This window comes from Ornithodoros turicata, chromosome 5, assembly GCF_037126465.1.
Source record: "Ornithodoros turicata isolate Travis chromosome 5, ASM3712646v1, whole genome shotgun sequence".
In the NCBI taxonomy this organism is placed as follows: Eukaryota; Metazoa; Arthropoda; class Arachnida; order Ixodida; family Argasidae; genus Ornithodoros; species Ornithodoros turicata.
In genome coordinates, this window is record NC_088205.1 from 7,690,278 (window position 1) to 7,706,671 (window position 16,394).

The following is a 16,394-nucleotide window of genomic DNA, read 5'->3' on the forward strand; positions in this document are numbered from 1 at the left end:
AGGTTGCTACCGGTGTTCTGAAGAGTGTATACAGTATTCCAGAGTACGAAACAGATTTTGTTCCTGTTGACGTTGTTGTCAACTGCATCTTGGCTTCGGCGTGGAACGTCGCAATCACGAGGTAACTATTGTGCAAAATCTGTGCACGTTTTGTACACAGCAAACCCAAGCCACACAAGCTCACAACAGAGAGTGCCGTACTTACACATGTGTCAGTTACCTGGAACAAAATTCCAAGATACTCCTATACCTTCCCAAATGCGAAAACCAACAGGATGTGGCACGTTCCCAGAGTGCTCCATTGGAATTATGTGCAGAGCGTCGAACCAAACCAGAACCAGAACCAAAACCGAAATTAACCGGAAGTTTCAGCTATAACTGAACCGGAACCGAAACTTTGGTTACACACAGACTTACTGGCGGCACGTTGCTCGGGGAAGGGATCAAAGGGGGTCTTGTTGGTCGCAAACCAGAAATAAATGCATAAAAAACGTAACTAACAGATATTGTATCATGTTTAGTGACCTATAATTTTGTAGCATATCAGAACATGGAACCGGTTCCGAACCGGTTTGCAGCCTCTGAGCCGGTTAATCGAACCTACATATGTGAACGCCGGAGCTGCTCCGGAACTGAACCTTTATGACCGAACCCGAAAGAAACCTAAAAATGTTTTGGTTCGACGCTCTGGTTACGTGTGTATGTAAAGATAAGCCAGCGTACAAAGAGTGCATAGCACGAGAAAGCTCATTTTTCAAAATAGTGATTATATTGCCGGGCTCCAAAGAACACTGTCAGCTGTTGTACTGGAAAAAGGTATGACCCCTCACAGATGAAGGTACTGATTTTACAAACGGCACAGATTTCAGCTGCTCCCTACAGCACGTAATTGTGGAATGTTTCTAAAACCTTTCCTGGAAGGGTAACCAACTATACCGTTTCTGCTAGACCAGTTGAAACGTGTTTTTCTTTCTAATATACCCTGGCCTGTGAGCGAGTCACTGGAAAGCAAACAAAGAAAAATCTGCCAACCGGTCTTTTCATGAGAGGCATGAAGCCAAATGCAGAACAAAAATTTAAAAAATTCAGTAAAGCTGCATGAACTACAAATCAAGCATATAGCAAAATTTTAATGAGTAATGATTTTTCGTAGAGAATCTGTACTTCATCAGGTAAACTACACATGTAAAAGACTTTTAACTTGGTCAAGTACTGGCTCTGCACAAAAGCTTGCCACTCATTAAAGTTTCCTAAGCTGATTAATTTGCTGTAGTTTTGTCGCAGGAGGCATGTGCGATTTTTGTGACTTCAGAATGTCTCCGCCACAACGGCCACACCCTGTACATGAAGACAGTTACGCTGCATTGCAACTGCAACTTGTTCCAGCAGAAATTCATGAAACGAAATAATTCAAAAGTAAAACATGACTTTCCGGGGAACTGACATGTGTACGGAAGTCATAGTCGTAGAACAACATAAGTAAAAATATGGCACTCGTCGAAAACAAGCCAGACAGCGACAGGGTTTGAACGACACACCTCTCGATTGCCAGCCAAGTGCCCGAAGTAACATAAGTAACTTTGCTTTATGCTGTCTAGCTCCTCTCAGATACATGCATGTAAATTGAGCATGTATTAAAGAAACCTGTTGGACTGGAAAACTGTTCGAAACTGCTTAACAGTTTCAAACAGCTGTACATGCCGTGCATTATGCACAAACTACGTTTTACGATTAAAAGGTTGAACTGTTCCAAATACTACCTGCCTCCAAAACGATGGTGGCTTTTGTAAAGAAAGTCAATGTTGCTTACTCTAATGCTTATTGGCTGTGTGTACATGCAGGCCGAAAGATGTTCAAGTGTACCAATGCGCAAGCGGAACTAGAGCACCCAGACTCCGCTGGCAAGACCTCAAGGCCATTCAGAAATCTCTGATGAATGAACTATCATTCAAGAGTGCCATACGCTACCCAGACATTCAACTACGTAACAACATGGTCACTCACAGGGCTTCCATGTTTCTCCAACACTACATTCCTGCCTGTGTGGGGGACGCTCTACTCATCTGCATTGGCAAGAAGCAGTGGTACGTGCAAACGCTTGATATGCTCGTGCCATGTACAGTGCAGGCACTGCCAATGAAATTGTTCCTCTATCCCATCAAGATAATAATATCAGCGTCACTTGCACTTTGCAGGTTAGTGAAAACATATTACAAGCTGGAGCTCCTGCTGGAAGCCCTGAGTTACTTCACAACTCACGAGTGGAAGTTTGACACTCAACACATGATGTCCATGTACGATGAGTTGTCACCTGAAGACAAAAAGGTAAACACGTTGTAAAAAAACAAACTCGGTCGAACTTATAGTCTTAGGCGTAGCTCTTTTTAAGCATTAGGATAATTGTCCCACGATAGCTCTCGAACTGCCCAGAAGCAGCCAATGAAATGTGTTGCTTTCATGCACAACAAAAACTGGGCTTCGCTGTAATTGCCGGATGCCTCTTCGACCTCACTTTCCTCTCGCTGTGTCTTGTCTTGTTGTCCTAGATATCACCAAACAATGTTCATAATCTTGCTGAGATACCTGATGGTTTCAACCCACTTTGTTTCTCGGTCATCTGCCTTGCTAGCTCTGCACCGAAGAGATTTAAATGAGGGCCACATCAATAACGTCCAGATTATACAGTTTCTTAAGGTACACTGCAGAGGAACAGACTACAAACAAAATGGTGATTCTTCTGCGTATTGGAAGCGACAGTCATGACCCAAACAAATCAAACAAATTCACTGCCAGCTATTAGCAATGTATTTTTTTTCTGGTGAGCGGACTGTGTCTGGTAACATTAGCAGCTTCTTTCTAAAAACTGCCTTTGACCTCATACACCTGTGCTGTCCACAAACGTGTATTTCAGCACACATTTTGATTGTTGTTCTTGTTTGTCTTCATATTCCCAATTAAAATTTACTCCATATATTTCACAATCTGATGTAACTGTAATTTCATAATGGATAGGTGGCTCCAGGCTATCACCTTCCTACTTTCAAGTGCTGTTTAATTATTTGGCGCTACTGCATAATTTGAGCTGAGCTCTACAATGGTATCACGTTAACTTTTTTTCTCTTTTTTTTCCGGTTGTGCTTTGTCTTGTGTGAATATTACCATTAACTACTAAACTAAAACTACCATTACGTATGAACTTTCTCATTCAGGAATTCAACTTCGATGTGCAATCCCTGGAATGGAAACCATTCTTCCTGAACTATGCAGTGGGGGCTCGGGACATTTTATTGAAGGAGGACCACACCAAGGTCAAGTCCAGGAATTTCCAAAGGTGGGCCTCCATTCTGCATTAGTTTTAGCCGTTAGGAACCACTCCTTCATGTACTTCAGTCGACAGCATTCGGCAATGGTTTTCTAAAGTGCCCTACAAGTTTCACGCGTTGCTGTACTCTGTTTTCCAGCCAGCCTCACACCCATCACTTTTGCAGCCAGCACAAGCCAGAAAGGAGGAAAGCATTACCAGGAAGGGAACACAAGAAACAAGTGCTTTCCTTCTCTCTGGCTTGGGTGGTAAACTGTTTCGCGGCCTTCCCGCGGAGTTACTGGCTAGATGGCGCTGCTCTTTCAATACGGTGGCGTCCACGGGAAAACTGTGTATAGCGCCCACTTTCATGCCCCACCACTCTCAAAATTATGAAATAATTGTATTATGCAACATCTATTGCCATACCGTGGGAAATTCGCTCAGAGACCCCTTTTTTTTGTAATTAGATATCAGTTCAGGTCATGAAGCTTGATTGAAGTTTTCATGACAGTGCATTATTATTAACGACAACGTATAGATATGTGCATGCAAAGTGTGCTCTCGACAAGCAGCACTTTGCATCTCAACATCGTTTACTTTTGCGCTTCATTTAAATCACGCATGTGGACTACGCAGTGATAACGAAGGCAATGTGTGACCACCAAGTCACAGGGACTGTGCCCAAAACTAGGAAGCTATTGGTATACCGAAAGTGGAAATCTTAGTGCTTCATGCATTCCGAAATTCTGTTTGCATAGTAATAGGGCATACATATCTGCGCAAAGCAATTTGCCAGTAATAGTCGCTCGCAAGTGGAATGCCCACTTGTGACCAGGGGTACAGCTGTAGTTGGATACCATTAATAAGGGTTTTCGCTTCAAGGAAAGAGCATGGCAGTCATACTTTTTGCTGCTCCTAGTGATAGCGAGTGCAAGAAGCAGTCTCACATGGAGCTCCATCGGGGAGCCTCAGTAATGTAATGTAGATTTTTGAAAGGTCGATGTGCTGAGTAGCTGGCTTGGCACAGTACACAGACGGACACCTATAGGGTCTATTCACATGTCGTCATCCGCAGGAGACCGCCACTGTCGCTAGCAGGCGGGTGTGCTGCATTCGGCCCCCATATTATAGGTCCCATTCCAGCTGTTACTATACCGTACTCACCGTATACTTAGTGTTTCAATGTTATTGTGCTGTGTGATTTGTATCATATCCAAGCAGTTGCATTGTTTGCAGCGTTAATAGTCATCCAAAAAGCATGTGGCACCGAACGAAGAAGGCGGAAACATAAGTTCGAGCGACCTGCAGTATGGCGGCGAGGTGACGTCAGTGAATAAACCCTATTGGTTGACATTCAGAAGAACATGTCACTACCCACGTCAAAACGTGCACAATGTGTTTGTCCCTCATATCCTGAGGCATTCTGTCTTGAAATCACACTTCCGAGATCCAGCATCACAAAAATCATTAGAGAAATTGTTGGGAAGTCTGCGCCATTATGGACACAGGACAAGCACAAACGAACGAGGCAGGCTACCAACTACTAGCCCATACCAGCTTGCTTGCTTTTTGTTTCGTTGTTTGCATTAAATAGAGGTTCGTCACTTTTCATTTCCATCAACAGGCATGGGTTGTCAGGGGAGTGGGAAGCAAGGCAATCAGCTTGGACCTCTACATATAGGCCCAGTAGCTAACAGAGGTGCGATGGCAAGGAAAGCCCTCATGCCTATTCATAAGATGGCGGTAATAAGAAGGTAATAAGAAGAGGGGAAGAATAAGAAGCGTAATACGCGGCAGCAACGCATAAACTCATTCAGTCCCTTTCAGTTTCATTACTCTCATTCCTTTTGCGTTCTTCTGACTCCATTGAGCGAGCCCAATTAAGTGAGCGGAGGCAGAATGCCAGTTTTGGTAGCATATTGGCATATTCCTCTAACAAATTCAACTTAGTGCAGGAAACGTCTCACCATCTGCATCATCGTGATCGTAGTAGCAACCTCCCTGTGACCAAGGAGAACGATAATGTTCATTAACGCGCTTTGAAAAAGCTTTATATCTAAAGTTCCAAGAAGAAATGCAAAGGACAGGATAAAATATCGCAGACGACACCATCGTGCTTTCCCGCGTCGCATACGCATAACAATTGGAGGAGCGCATTATACTCTCGATACCGGTGGCGCTGCCCTTCTTGGTATGCTCGACAGTTTCGGTTTCACTTACTGCAGCAGCCGTGAAAGAGGAACGGCGGGAAACTTGCTCCAACGAGTTCCGCACTCCTCCTCATCCTCCGCCTCCTCCGTATCCTTGCAATGCGGCGTCCCGCGGAGTTACGTATCAACGTTCGCAGATGGCGCCACGCTTCCATCGTTCAACAAGCGCCATGCAAACCATAATTCATCAGTGTTACGTGAAGTTATACTGTTCAACAATAAGCACGCGCCGTACGTACACCTCCCGATTTGTCGGGAAGTGGCACTGTGGTGGTACCAGGGGTATAAGGTATCCTAACCCATCCGAATGCCATTTCGTCGCGTCGCTGACGTTCTGCAGTTTATTCTATTGCCTCTTTGCCTTTATCGAATTAGTATAAATGCCCAGCGAGCCTAGAGTTACGTTTTGGAGCAGTTGAGCTCACGGCCCCTAAAGCATAGCTTCATTCAAGTAGTTACTGAACATGTCGTTAACCGGAAAGCGTGGTCCTTCGGACGTGTTTTCCATTCGTGCAGCACTGCATTGAGGGGAAGTAGGGCTGCAGGATTATCGCCGATTTGCCTCGCTCTCTTTTGCATGTTCTTCCCCCCCCCCCCCCCACTTATTATTATTTTTTTTTTCGCGAGCCTCGACACAAAACACATTTCGCAATCAGTTAGCGTAGAACTGAGCGATGTACACAGTTCATCAGATTTATTAGATATTGTGCTGAAGATTGCGCCTTGCGATTTAAACTACGTGAACGATGAGAGAATTGATGTTCTGAAGCTGGAACAACATATAAAGGACAAACACATACAAGCGTGAATGCTTCTATCATGCACGAATAAGCCGATTACCCGATCACGCTCGTTTTCGAAATATTCGTCCTCTCAATTTCGGGTAACTTCAACTGTGAGTTTATATTGGCGGAGGTGTCACGAGAGATATAGACAGCTGTTCCTGTCCACGTGCGCATCCTCGGGCAAAGTGTGACATTGGTCCTGCAGACGGATACGAAATGTATTGCGCGATAAGGGTCGTGTCCGGTTAACTAAGCTATACATCTGATGCCCGCACCCGGAAACCAATGGAATTCGTTACCGTTTCACTATCGCATTGCGTTGATCAAAAGGCAAGGTGGCACGAAAGAGAAAGCTATCAAAACGTGCAGCTCTTACAAATGAGTGTTTGTTTTAGCTTGATGTCGTAAACTTAATGGGTTGCCCGGGTTCGTTTACATTAGTCTGCGCACTGTCCGTTAAGATTATGACTGACACGCGGTTTTATCTGCTGAATTGCGTGTTTTGCCAGCATTCGTTCGCCAACTTTCCCGCTTCGAAAAGCTCTCCGAACACAACACAAGCTGCAAGGGGCCTAAGCACAGAAACAATTGCAATATGGCAGTCGTCGACGACTGCCGTATACAGTCAAACTCCTTTATAGCGAACACCTTTTTAACGAAAATACCACTACAGCGAATTTTTTTTGCGGTCCCGCTGGAGCCTATAGGTCCAATAATGGACATCCTTTTTAACGAAAATACCTTTACTGCGAATTTTTTTTTTTTTTTTTTTTTTTTGCTGTCCCCTGAGTTTCGTTGTAAAGGAGTTTGACTGTATTGCAATTGCTCAGATAAGCACGTTCTCTCTGTGCCAGCTCACCAACTATATTTACATATCCTCGTCCCTAGCGTTGAAAATATCACGTTTGAAAATCATTTATTCGCTTCTCATCTGCGTGTGGACAAACATACTTTCCTGGTGACTAGAGGGTTCAAAGAAACCTGTACTACGAGTGGTCGGAAAAGCAATAATCTCGAGCGCACGTCACTGTCAGCCTTGGACCGCACATCCTCCTCCTCCCATGGGCGGTAGATAGCAATCCTCTGTCCTTAGAGATCCTTATCGCTTTGTATAGAAGCCTTTCTATACTTCTCCGAGCGACATTCTCGAGGGGAGAGCCCTGGAGGGGTTTTTCTTTCTTCCTTGCGCGTCCTTGGGCAGATGATATAGAGTAACGTTGCGTCTGAGAATTATGTAAATTAAACGGAGCGGGCGTTTCGCGAATACGCACGCTTCCAAGAATATATCGTGTCGCTATATGCCCCCCTTCTGTTCGCATCGACGTTCTTCTACTCAAAATGCAGCTCAGCAAAAAAGTAGCAGTAGCGCTTCTCATAATAACGCAGTCTGCTTAATTCCGTCACGGTTTCTGCAACTGTACTTGCCACGCCACACAAGCTCTCGGACTGAGTTCTAAAAATGTCAGTTTCAAATATTTTACAAACCACTCGAAGAAAAAATCACGTTTGTAGTGACCCTGACAGGTACGCGGATCTGGGACAGAAAATCTTAACACTGGTCACTGGCCAAAGAATAATTTCGCAATTCTTAAAAAGATCCAGTGCATTCTTTCATCGTATGTACAGCTCACATCGGAGTTAACTTGAACGCCATTCCTTCCTGCGGAATCCGCTTCACAGGTTGAAGCGAGCCGTACATAGGGTTGCCACCAGGCCGGTATTATACCGGCACGGCCGGTTATTTGCTCGCTCTGCCGGTTGCCGGTAGGAGGGTGATACCGGCAGCCTTTTGCAGGTATTTGCGGCTCAAAACCTTCCATAGGGCGGGCTTTTCCTTTCAACATTCCACTACAGCTTGAATAAATCTGGACCACAGACCCAACTCCGCGCAGTCACCAGTTGTTTCCTTAGTTACTCATTATTATTATTATTACTACTGCTATTATTGTTATTATTACACACAGGAACGCGCTTCTTTCTATTGTCTTGAGCTCTCTCTCTGGTTTTCTGTGTGTGCTCTTCCACCCTCACCCACTTCCCTTTCCCGCGAGCATTTCCTCCTTTCCCTCTATCCCACCTCCTCTCCCTCAGCCGGTATTTTTCACTACGAAAGGTGGCAACCCTAGCCGTACCCGTCCGGCCGTACTGCGCGGCTACCCTTTCTTTAATCCTCGGCGGCTTGCGTCATCGAGTTCGATGAGCTTCCACCGCCCTGGCGGACGACAATATCCGTCACGGCACCACTCCTCTTGTGACGCAGTGGCATCTGACGAGGACGTCCACTACGCAACTCTATCGCTAAAATTAGCAACTTCGCTACGTACGGAGCGGCGAGTCTTTAACCTGCCTTATTCATTTTATTGTGCCTGTCTCTTTATGCGCGTGTGCGCTCGTAGAGGGCGTAATTACATCGTCCCACTGGGACGATGCAATCGTTTGATCCCTCCTCGCAGGAAGAAAAGTCTTTTACGGGATACGTTCGGGTAACTTGTTCAGTGGAAGGCGCGGCTTAGCCGGGACTTTTACGCCATAGGAAATCATTAGTCGAGACTAATGATTGTAGCAGCGCACGAGACAAAAGACGACACGGGGAACGGAGACAAAACACGAAGTGTTTCGTCCCCGTTCTCTGTGTCGTCTTTTGTCTCATGCGCTGCCATTATGATTGGTCTTAGTTATGTACGCCAGTTTGAAACTGTAGTCAACCTGAGCCAGTTGACGTGCTTCGCTGTCTAACATAAACACGCGCCCTTTTTCATGCAGGTTGTATTATATCAAGCAGCTGGGCAACGTGCTCTTTGCGTTTGCTGCATGGAAAATCCTCAACATAGGCTCAACCTTGTGGCGACTCTGGGAAGTGGCCCTCGACACCGTTGGACCCACCACATACAGCGGATAGAAAGCACCGATAGAAAGAAAGAAAAAACACAGTCATCTCATCACGCATCATGTTTATACATATACATTTTTTTACTCCAGTGTCCCTTAACGAATTAAAATTTTAAAAGCAAGTCTTGCGTCATGCTTGCTAAAAGCGGCCTGTTGTGGGAAAACGCAGTGGTGAAACGGAACAACGACGTTACGTTTCGAAGATGTACTAGAATGGCTGGAGAAAATGCGTGCAAAACTTCTTCGAGGCATTCTGCGCTGACGAGTTTACAAAACTGCTTTTCACTAGGTTGAAACGACAACTTCCAGCGGCTTGGGATTTTCTGTACTCCCAGCTCTCCCAGCAAAGAACTAAAAAAATAAAAAAAAGAACAAGCCGTCCTTCAGTCGTGTGTGTTCGATAGTAAAGGTAAGCTCAGATGTCGATTTAATCTGGTGCTGCACATCTTCAAACGATATCAATTGACATTGATGTCATCTTGGCATGAACATATCTGGGAATAATTGCCTTCCGAACAAGACTTCCAAAGAACGGTACCCAAATAAGTACCAAATAACATATGAACAATACAACTAATAAAGGTGCTATCTCCGTTTGTATAACATCGTCAATGCAAGTCTGAGTGAGTAAAGATCTAACCTAACAGTCGCGTAAATTCTGGTATGCAAGACATTGCTGTACATGGTTCAAAAGAAGGCATTTTCCAACGAACAATACGAGTATAGAAAGTCCATTGATATTATAAAGGGTGACGAAGGCTGAAGAAAGTCTTCCGGATTCGCAAAATAATCAACGTGTATAGTAGTTTGATACTTTTGATAGAGACATCTGAGTGTAGACTATAGACGCAACCTTTTGGCACGTGTCAATTCTCAGCGGCACTGTAATCCTTCCACAGCGGGTGACTGCTTAGCGCAATTATTCGGTTGATGAAACTGAGTTACTATATTAAGTATGCTTCGAATGCCGCTATTGCGTAAAGATGTCAGTAACAGCTGTGGCACACATCGAACAGACAGATGCCATAACGGGGCGACAACTGCGAAGAAGGAAAAAATATGTATACTTTGTGAGACGATTTAATCTGGAACTTTCAGCAGCGAGATTCATTCCCCTAACGGTCCAGACACCAAAATTTCGAGCTTAAAACAACTTTATTGTGTGATGATGATGATTGTGGTGCTTCATCGCCAGATGCAATACTGTACCCCGTTGCTCACGGTAATTCGGTGAATTCGGTGATATGATTAGCCTCACAGTGACGACCGAGGTCCGATAGTTATTTTAAATTCCGTGTTAACGCAGCGAAGCAAATAGGTGTCCAGAAAAGTTAGTGGTAGGACACTGGGCGCCGCCAGGATTTTTATCCAAGAGGGGAGGGGGGGGGGGGTTCACGTTACGGGATCTTCATCTAATTCTTTGCGTCGACTGCATCCCCAACTATACATCGTCTTGACTCAGAAACCCTACATTTCTGGAACGTATAGAAAGAGAGAGAGCAAAAAAAAAAAAAGGAATCAGAATTTGTGATTGTGTTGCAACAGCAATCACTCTTAAAAATGAACTTCACCGCATAGCACGCTCCTAGCCAACAATAAACTCGAATGATATCGCTATGTGCCCTGATTTGTTCAAAACGGTAGGCGTACGCCTTTTTTGTGACACTTATGCTGTTCATAATTGTCACAAAAATGGCGTACGCCTCCCGTTTTCAGCAAATCAGGACAGATAACGATATCATTCGAGATGATGGTTGGCTAGGAGCGTGCTATGCGGTGAAGTTCATTTCTAAGAGTGAATGTTTACTTGCTGGAGCCAGGGGGGGGGGGGAGAGAGAGAAGCAACTTCCCCCACTGCCTCCACGTGACGGCGCCCCTGAGTAGGACTAGTAGGGACTAGTACTGTAAAAGTAGAAATTTTCGCGAGAATATAGGTAGCGGGGATGAAACAGTATGGGCACTGGAATTCGCGACGATATGAGCTCCACAAAGACATATCGACTTACTTGACGACCTTTATTCGCATAAATTTCTTCTTGTGAAACATTTCTATAATTAAAACGCCACTTCATAAGTTTCATTCGCATAGTGTATCACTTGGCATTGCAGATACTCGCTTTCACAAAACCAGCACGTGTGTCATTGTTACGGGATTGGAGTCCACGGTAAGCTTCTATATAAGCCAGCCGGCATGTAGAGGATAGCAAGTAGAGGCCAGCTAATTCTCGTTGTTTACTGTCGGCAATGTCATGAGCCCCGAACTCCCCGATCCCGCGAAGTCCGCTTTCGCACGAATTCGCGAAATTAAGGTCCCGCGAAATATTCCCGAAACTCGCTCCCACACGAATTCGCGAATTATTAAGACCGCGAAATTACCCCGCTTTTACAGTATACGCCAAAAGAACGGCCCATGGGCACGGACACGTGCAATCTTACCAAACTGTAGACGGTGTTTCCGACCCAAGGCTTCCATCGCATACAATTTGTGTTTGCTTTCTAACTAACCTCAGTCACTGCTAATTTTCTTTTAAAATAATATTAAGCCATCAACACCACCGATAATCGATTTTCCGATATACCCTATAGACTAGGACGCATGGAAGGGGACATGCGAACCAGAGAGACATATAGAAAATCTACTCTCAGCATGATCGTTACATGATCGGAATACTTGTACCGTTTAGGAGGGAAAAGCAATGATGTATTTGCGTCAGACCTGTCAAATGTGTCATAAACAAGATATTTTCCAGCACCTTAAAGTGGAAAAAATATTTTTTCGGCTTCCAGCCGAGTGAAACCTTTCATTTTCGTGACGTCATTGATTGTATAACACAATTTACGTGGATCAGTATTCAGTAAAGGACGCAGAGGACAAGGTTGACCGCCATGGAGATGGCACGCTTGGATCACGTGCAGGTACGTCGACATTGCTGGCGTACGTGACACAGGGCTGGTCATCCAAATGCCGTCCACCGGTCATTTTATTCCGCGAATGTGACGATAAGGATCTCTGAGAGGCATCTGATAGGTGCAACGCTTTTCCGATACGAATTTAGACGGGATGGCACATGTACCTGGCGTTTGTGCAGGAATGTACGGCACTGTCAGCACCCTTTTGCCGTTCCAGGCACGTCTATACCAAACGGAACTTTTCCATTGCTGCCACTATGTCTCACGGTTATTTAATGAAATTCTATTTGGTGCAACCGAAATAAGGTCGCGACGACAATTGCGTCATCTAAAAAAATGTGTATAATAAATTATAATGGATCAGGTACTTTAGCAAGCTCATCTACTTTCTTTTCTTTCATTGTGTACTTCCTCTATTCTCGTAGTTGTACTTTTCACTTTCATACGGCACCTGTCCTCTAATGTTTGCTCAATAAGCTGGTCCAATGCAGATTATAGAGGGTGTGCCAGAAAACGTGTCATTGAATTTTAATAAAAAAAACTACGCCACCTAGAATCATGCGGTCAACGACATTTGTTCTTACTAATTTTTGCCACCTCCTGACGTGCATGTCATGTAACCCAAGTTTAATTATGTAAATTTTTGCGAACTGAACTCAGAAATTTGCCAACTAAAGGTCACTTTTTTGCCCCACCAATGTGAAGAGCGTGCTGAATTTACTTAGGGTGTTTTACAGGGTGTTCCCTTTCTTTCTTCGTCTTCCTTTTTTTTTTTTTTGTCGCTTCCGATTTAAGAAAATAAAACAAGAGCTATGAGAGCAGCACAGTACCGTTTTCGCAGCTCCAACAACACCGAATATCCTCTGCATGTATACGAATAATGTCCTATGAAATTCGTACATCCAGAGGATATCCTCAGAATATCCATCGGACGTACGAATCCGTTAGGACATTATTCGTACATCCAGAGGATATTCGGTGTTGCTGGGGAGGTGGGTTATATACGGCTCTATATAGGCGGACGTTCTACGTTTCGGTTCCCGATCATTTGCGTAGCAAATATAGCAAAATTAGGCTATGGATATTTCAACGTACGTGCTCATCTCAGGATCTGTGAAAACAGAATGGCTTTCAACGAGAATTTTCTCCTACTCCGCTATCTCCCTTTTGCCCGAGAGCCCCTAATTAAAGGGTTGATTAGAGAATATTAGGTACTTAGTCATCCAGTATACTCTCTTCCAGAGGATGTCCGCCGGGACACATAACTACATTGCACAAGTGGCATCCGTGCTGCTCTCATAGCTTTTTTTTTAATTTTTTATCTGTTGCGGATAAAAAAAACACAAAAAAAAAGAAAAAAAGAAGAAGCCATGGGAGCCTTCGTTCCATATGCTATTGCCGCCGCGCCGTGCCCTTGAGGTTAGGCGTATCTGTACTAGACTGTTCGTTTGGCATTTACAAAAACAACAGCCGTTGTTGCTGTTTTAACTATTTTTCTTTCTTTTCTTTTTTTTTTTTTTTCAATCGAGATGCACTGCCGCTGTTTCCGTGAGACCCCGTAACATCGTTTATCTAAGCAAATTACATAATACGGTACAATCGCAATTGTGTCATTAATTGATTGGTGAAACTGAACCAGCACATGATTTAGTAGTCGGTTTACGCGTGAAAAATTGTAGGTATATAGCTCATGATAGGGAGCGCACGATAGTGGGTGCAGTGGTGGCGTAATTATACACATAGCACGAACGATTGCCGGTCAACGTGCTTGCGTTGTTCGTCAAGCATGCATCGATTACCAGGGAAAAGTAACTGAAACGGTAACAGAGACGGAAACGGTATTATACGGGAAATATATAGCCGATGTAACAGAAACGGATATCGCGCACTCAGAATACCTGAAACAGAGACGGAAACTAAAACAATTAGTGAGTTCTAGCGTATCGTAGCCTTTGCGTACGTAAGGGATAGCGTGGTGCTTCGGCGGATATCCCTTACGTATACGTGGCAACTACACTCTTAGAAATGAACTTCCCCGCATAGCACGCTCCTAGCCAACCATGATCTCGAATGATATCGTTATCTGCCGGGATTTGTTGAAAACGGGAGGTGTACGCCTTTTTTGTGACAATTATGAACAGTATAAGTGTCACAAAAAAGGCGTACGCCCCCAGTTTTCAACAAATCAGGGCAGGTTACGATATCATTCGAGATTATGGTTGGCTAGGAGCGTGCTATGCGGTGAAGTTCATTTTTAAGAGTGTAATGGTGGTAACGGAAACTGACACGGTAAACAAATATGGGCCAGTAACGGGGGCGATAACGGAAACGAAAAAAAGATTTGATTACCTTCACAAAAAGAAAAACAACAACAACAAAAAAAAAAGAAAACGAAACATCGGTGTGCCTCTTGAATAAACCTCACAAAAAGTATGAATCATCGCATCTTAGCAAGGGTTTGTGAGAGGCGATGTCCCCAACAATACATACGGATTTATCCGGACCCACCCCCACCCCCTTTTCACCCTCCGAACGTTTGACGGCACCCCCTGCTGCCTTTCTTTTCTGTGCACCCAGTACGGGGGGGGGGGGGGGGGGGGGGGGCTTTATTGTTTCAGCTTTTGACACATGGTCGGAAATGACACACACATAAAGCTGTTACAACGTAACTGTAATAATAAGCCGCTCCCCCAATTTTCTGCAACACCCCCCTCGTGCTTACGATTCTGGATAAACGACTGACACGGAGTAATCTGCTCCTCGTACCTCAGTTCTCGTATTGAGTGGAATACTAAGAGCAGAATTCATCGCACACCGACGAAGCTCAGCCCGTAACCGCAACTTCTAAGACATGCACACAAGGTCTTGTTACACTGCGCTCGTAATATTGAAGAATCGTCCGCCGATATTGTGGTGACAGTTTCAACACTTGCTTACGTAACCGTCGGAAGCGACGGAACACCTCGAAGCACTTTATGTCGAAACGTTAATCTCGTCATTGACAAATAATAGTTTCCGTGACTGAGTTCCTATTCTGTGAACATGCAATTAATAAACGATCAACTCCATACCTACGCGAAATTGCACTAGTCAGATGCTCGACCAGTAACGTTCTCCTTGCTGTACCCACAGGAAGTGACTTTACATAACTTCGTCCTTTCTGGAATTAAAAAAAAGAAGAAGAAAAAGGCAAAATGTAAGGAACTGTTATCGAAGGACTTACTTATGAACGAACGCTTACAAATAGATGAATAATTTCCCAGATGGAGGGGCCTCCTCCTCTCCCGCCCCTATCACTTGTGAGAACATCCATTCGTCAGATCTGTTGGGTTACGTTTTCCACCTTGACTGCATGTTTCCTCCCTGCATCGTTAAGTCAAGCAAAATCTCACGCGAACGAGTTATTGACGTTTATCGGAAAGAGTTACCCGAGGCTTATGCATGGATCGGTTACGATCAAGACGGAAGCTTATCCGCCGCTTGCATAACGTTAGCGGAGACCTTTCAACTGCACTGGCCTCGGTATCGCTTTCCCACTTGAAGGTTCGTTCAGTTTAAGTTCGCTGTCCTCAATCTGCTCAAGTTCAGACGCGCATTGAAGAGCATTTTTCGGCTGAGTAAAAGTACAAATCCATAATAAACCGTTGCGGTAATGAACAACAATAGCCATTCCGAGCAAGCTGACATAATCAAGCATACCTTGTCCTATTGCACACAAATGAATGCGTACATACCGACCTGCATGGTATCTGCGCGGAAGCGTAGGTTATCTCAGATTCGACAAGATGTTGCAACTACACCGTACCAAGCAAGATGTTATCTTAAGGGCTGTTCGTGATGGGCTTCCAAGTTCATTCGGAAGTAAATGACACAAACACTTGCTTTGATGCAGGACGGGACCTTTCGCCCATTCTCACAGTAGATATTTAAATATTGGCCTTTATCTGGCGCCTCAAATGATACGCTCATTATCCCGTGTTTGTATTTATCGTAAAAGCACATCACGCTCAGTAAAATGCCTCTTTGGCCTCATTAACATAATCTGTAGGCGTACACTGCAGCAGTGTGCAAACGACAAGCATATCAAGGTAAAAGAGTGTGAAGGCTGTACGGAAATTTTCAATGATAAAACATGCAGTGTGATACAACCCGTACCGATCGGTCATTCAACGAAGTAGGCACTTTAATTTGAGTTTTCTTCTACGGCACATCGCCCGCTCAACGGGCTCAACGAGACATTGCTAACATTGCGACGCGCTAAAACCGGAGCAGACGACGTGCTACTCTCGCAGCAGA

The 16,394-nt window shown here is 44.5% G+C and overlaps 1 protein-coding gene and 1 long non-coding RNA gene across 4 annotated transcripts in view; one reads left to right on the plus strand and one right to left on the minus strand.

Moving 5' to 3' along the window:
* LOC135393910 (putative fatty acyl-CoA reductase CG5065) overlaps positions 1 to 9,310 on the plus strand; it is a 54,025-nt gene extending 44,715 nt beyond the window's left edge. For all 3 annotated transcript variants that reach the window (XM_064624255.1, XM_064624254.1, XM_064624256.1), the window contains 5 exons: positions 3 to 121; positions 1,842 to 2,084; positions 2,196 to 2,325; positions 3,210 to 3,331; positions 9,063 to 9,310. In XM_064624255.1, the coding sequence (XP_064480325.1) occupies positions 3 to 121; positions 1,842 to 2,084; positions 2,196 to 2,325; positions 3,210 to 3,331; positions 9,063 to 9,198 (750 nt within the window). In that variant the 3' untranslated portion in view covers positions 9,199 to 9,310. The remainder of the gene's footprint in view (positions 1 to 2; positions 122 to 1,841; positions 2,085 to 2,195; positions 2,326 to 3,209; positions 3,332 to 9,062) is intronic.
* A 5,864-nt stretch (positions 9,311 to 15,174) lies between these two features.
* The window catches only part of LOC135393918 (uncharacterized), a 102,986-nt gene continuing 101,766 nt past the window's right edge, over positions 15,175 to 16,394 (minus strand). The window contains exon 4 of the long non-coding RNA XR_010422726.1: positions 15,175 to 15,258. This is a non-coding gene — a long non-coding RNA (uncharacterized LOC135393918). The remainder of the gene's footprint in view (positions 15,259 to 16,394) is intronic.